This window comes from Argiope bruennichi, chromosome 5 (assembly GCF_947563725.1).
Source record: "Argiope bruennichi chromosome 5, qqArgBrue1.1, whole genome shotgun sequence".
NCBI lineage: Eukaryota > Metazoa > Arthropoda > Arachnida > Araneae > Araneidae > Argiope > Argiope bruennichi.
This window is the reverse complement of record NC_079155.1, coordinates 20197598-20200614: the sequence shown is the minus strand read 5'-3', so window position 1 is coordinate 20200614 and position 3017 is coordinate 20197598. Positions and strand designations below refer to the sequence as shown.

The window sequence follows — 3017 nt, the reverse complement described above, 5'->3', positions numbered from 1 at the left end:
GAAATGCTTCTGTATATAAATGCTTATCCAAAAATTAAATGAAAATAATATAATTTCTTAAGTATTTGTACTTTTAGGCTTCTTAACCTTTTTTCATATATTTTAATTAAAAAGAAATAATGGGAAGTAAAAAAATTCAAAACTTTGATTATTATTAAACAATTTATTATTTTACTTGCTTTTGAATTATACACATTTTTAGATCCTTTTGAATGATGTATTGATTTTTACATCTACATTTTTTTTTACATTTTTTAATACATAATACATAATATATTTAATACATAATATTTACATTTTTTGAATAAACATACATAATATTCCACAGATATTTCAAATATAGGATATCTTTATTAAAATTATAATGTAATTTTTTTTTAAAGAAAAATGAATCAAATGAATTATAAATAATAATATGAAATATATTGATAATTACCATATAGTTTTTAAAATAATAAAAGTCAGTACAACTTAAAAAAATCTTTGATGGAAAACATTTCAAAATTTAATAACATGTGAAAATAGCAAGATTTTGAAAAATAAAATTAATAAATAAATTAAAGAAAGTTAGTATTCTTCACTAGCAAATGGCTTTTGATATAGTGAATGAATGTTAGATAGTTCATAATAATGGTAAGTTAAATAAGTTTTGAGAAAAGTGATATATATATGAAACATTTATACATGACTAGACAGCAAAAATACAATTTTCCTTGTTTATACAATATTATCAAGTATCTTTATATTGAAGATTGCAAGCAAAATGTTTTTTAAATGAATCCAAAAATAGAGGTATAGTTTCTTTAATTGTAACATCGCGCTGAAGCTCCTTCGATAAAGACGTTACTTCCTTCCCTTCAAGGCCGCAGGGCACTATATGGGAAAACCAGTTTAAATCAACATTGCAGTTCAGTGCTATGCCGTGAGATGTAACATATCGTGTGCCATGAATGCCTAAAAAAAAAAAAAAAAAAAAAAATGGCATTAATTTTTTTTTAATTGTAAATAGTTGCATATGAATAGAAGAAATATTTATATAACTGACAGGATAATAAACATGGGAATGAAAATTCAAAATTTCCTGGAAAATGAAATATAATTAATAGGAACAAATAATGTTTGGTAAACATTTGGATAAAATTTCAATTTCCATAAATATGCATTGTAATGAAAGAGGGGAAAAATATATATGTTTACCAACAACTTGAGCAGTATAATATTTATATAATTAACAATATATATATATATGAAATTTAAATAATAAATACCTGATGATAATAAAATATTACAAAACACTGATTCATGAATAATGCAAATTCCTTCAAATTATTCAAAATAATTTTTAAAGAATTCACATTTGACTTTGATTAAGAATCAAGATCATTTAGAATTTTCATAATCATAATTTTTTTCTGTTATGAAAACATTTAATTACTAACATTCAAATATGCATATTTTGCTCAAGTGCTGGATAATGAGTTTAACTTATCTGAATTGAGACAATATTTTCCATGCAATTGTAAAAAAAAGAAAAGAGAAAAAAAACTTTTAAAGAGACATAAAAAAAATTGCAAACAAATTCAAAACACATAGCTTTTTAAATGCATACACTTCACAGTCTAAAATCAGTGGGAAAAAAAAAAAAAAAAAAAAAAAAAAAAACATTTTTCTTTAACTATTACTCAATTATTCAAACAAGTCTTGTTTAAAAATTATAATTCTATAGAAAATCTATTAACTAGTTAATACACTTTTTTGAATACGAGAGAAAAATAACTATGTATTTGTAAGAGTATTTCATCAATTACATTTAAGTAACATCCTACAGAAAGATGCTATGTTTGTTTTACAAAATAAATAAATTAATTAAATCTAATTAATTAAAAATGCAATTTAGAAGTAAAGAAAAGCCCCAACATCAGGTACTACTACATTATTATTTGGTTTGAAAAATAAACAAAAGTATATGTACATTTTAATTCATATCGATACATGATAACCTGAAATTTGCTCAAACCAATTTGAATTTTTTCCTTTAGACTCCTTAAGTATAGATATTAGATAGAACAAAAACTCCTTAGATATCAAAATTATATGAATATATAATGTAAACACTGTCTCCATTTCACTATTAAACAAAAACTTTGTACAAAAAAAACAGGAACTTTATTTGAGCTCAAAAGCTTTTCTAGGCCTTTTTATGAGCAATATTTGGAATCGTAATAAGAATATTACCTATAGCTGCTATTTTTCTATCATTTATCCACACTCCCACATCGCTCGTAGTAGTGGCTGTCAAACCGAAGTTATGACAAATGCCAATTATTGTATTTTCTAATTGCTTGACATACAATTTCATGCTTTTATTTACATTAAATTGGCCTAAATAAATCACAGGATAAGCTACCAGCTGTCCAGGTCCATGAAACGTTATTAAACCTCCTCGATCTGTTACTAAGAAATCTGCACCAAAAGTTTTCAATTTTTCTTCATCTTTTACATATTGTTTATTGCGAATACCAACAGTGTAAACTGGTTCGTGTTCTACTAAAAATAAACAATTTTCTATTGATTCAAAGTCCTTCGACGCTAACTTCTTTAAAATTTGTTTGCTGGCAGTTTTTTGAACATCTAATGCTTTTTTAAAACACATTTTTCCCAAATTCTGAACGAAAACTACCGGCAATTTTTCTAATCCCATGTTTGCTTGTTTATATTTACAGTTTACACTATATTTTCGTAATTATTTCACTTCAGTTTTCAAAAGAGTGTTATTCGGATGCATTAAAGAAAATAAAGTAACCTATCAAAAATAGTAAATTTCTTTAAAAATGAAATGTCTTGAGGCAAAGAAAAGTATGCAAATAAAATCCCTTTCTAATATTTTTACTAATATTAATTCTCTTAATATTCTTACTAATTCTCTTAATATAATTCTATAATATTCTTCTATAATTCTTTAATTCTATATTATTAAGAGAATATTAATTCTCTTAATATTCTTACAATTCTAGGAT

At 23.8% G+C, this 3017-nt stretch overlaps 1 protein-coding gene across 1 annotated transcript; it reads right to left on the bottom strand.

Moving 5' to 3' along the window:
- Positions 1–521: 521 nt before the first annotated feature.
- Positions 522–2769, bottom strand: LOC129969223 (putative lipoyltransferase 2, mitochondrial). The gene is made up of 2 exons (XM_056083679.1): positions 2236–2769; positions 522–954 (listed from the first exon to the last, which is right to left on the bottom strand). Exons 1-2 carry the CDS (start codon positions 2699–2701, stop codon positions 731–733), a joined length of 690 nt encoding a protein of 229 aa, XP_055939654.1. The 5' UTR covers positions 2702–2769; the 3' UTR covers positions 522–730.
- Positions 2770–3017: the final 248 nt, after the last annotated feature.

Coding starts and splice junctions, on each gene's coding strand:
- LOC129969223 (XM_056083679.1), bottom strand. CDS start 2,701: ATGGGATTAGAAAAATTGCCGGTAGTTTTCGTTCAGAATTTGGGAAAA. Junction 955..2,235: donor TAGAAAAATAGCAGCTATAG/GTAATATTCTTA, acceptor TTTTTTTTTTAG/GCATTCATGGCACACGATAT.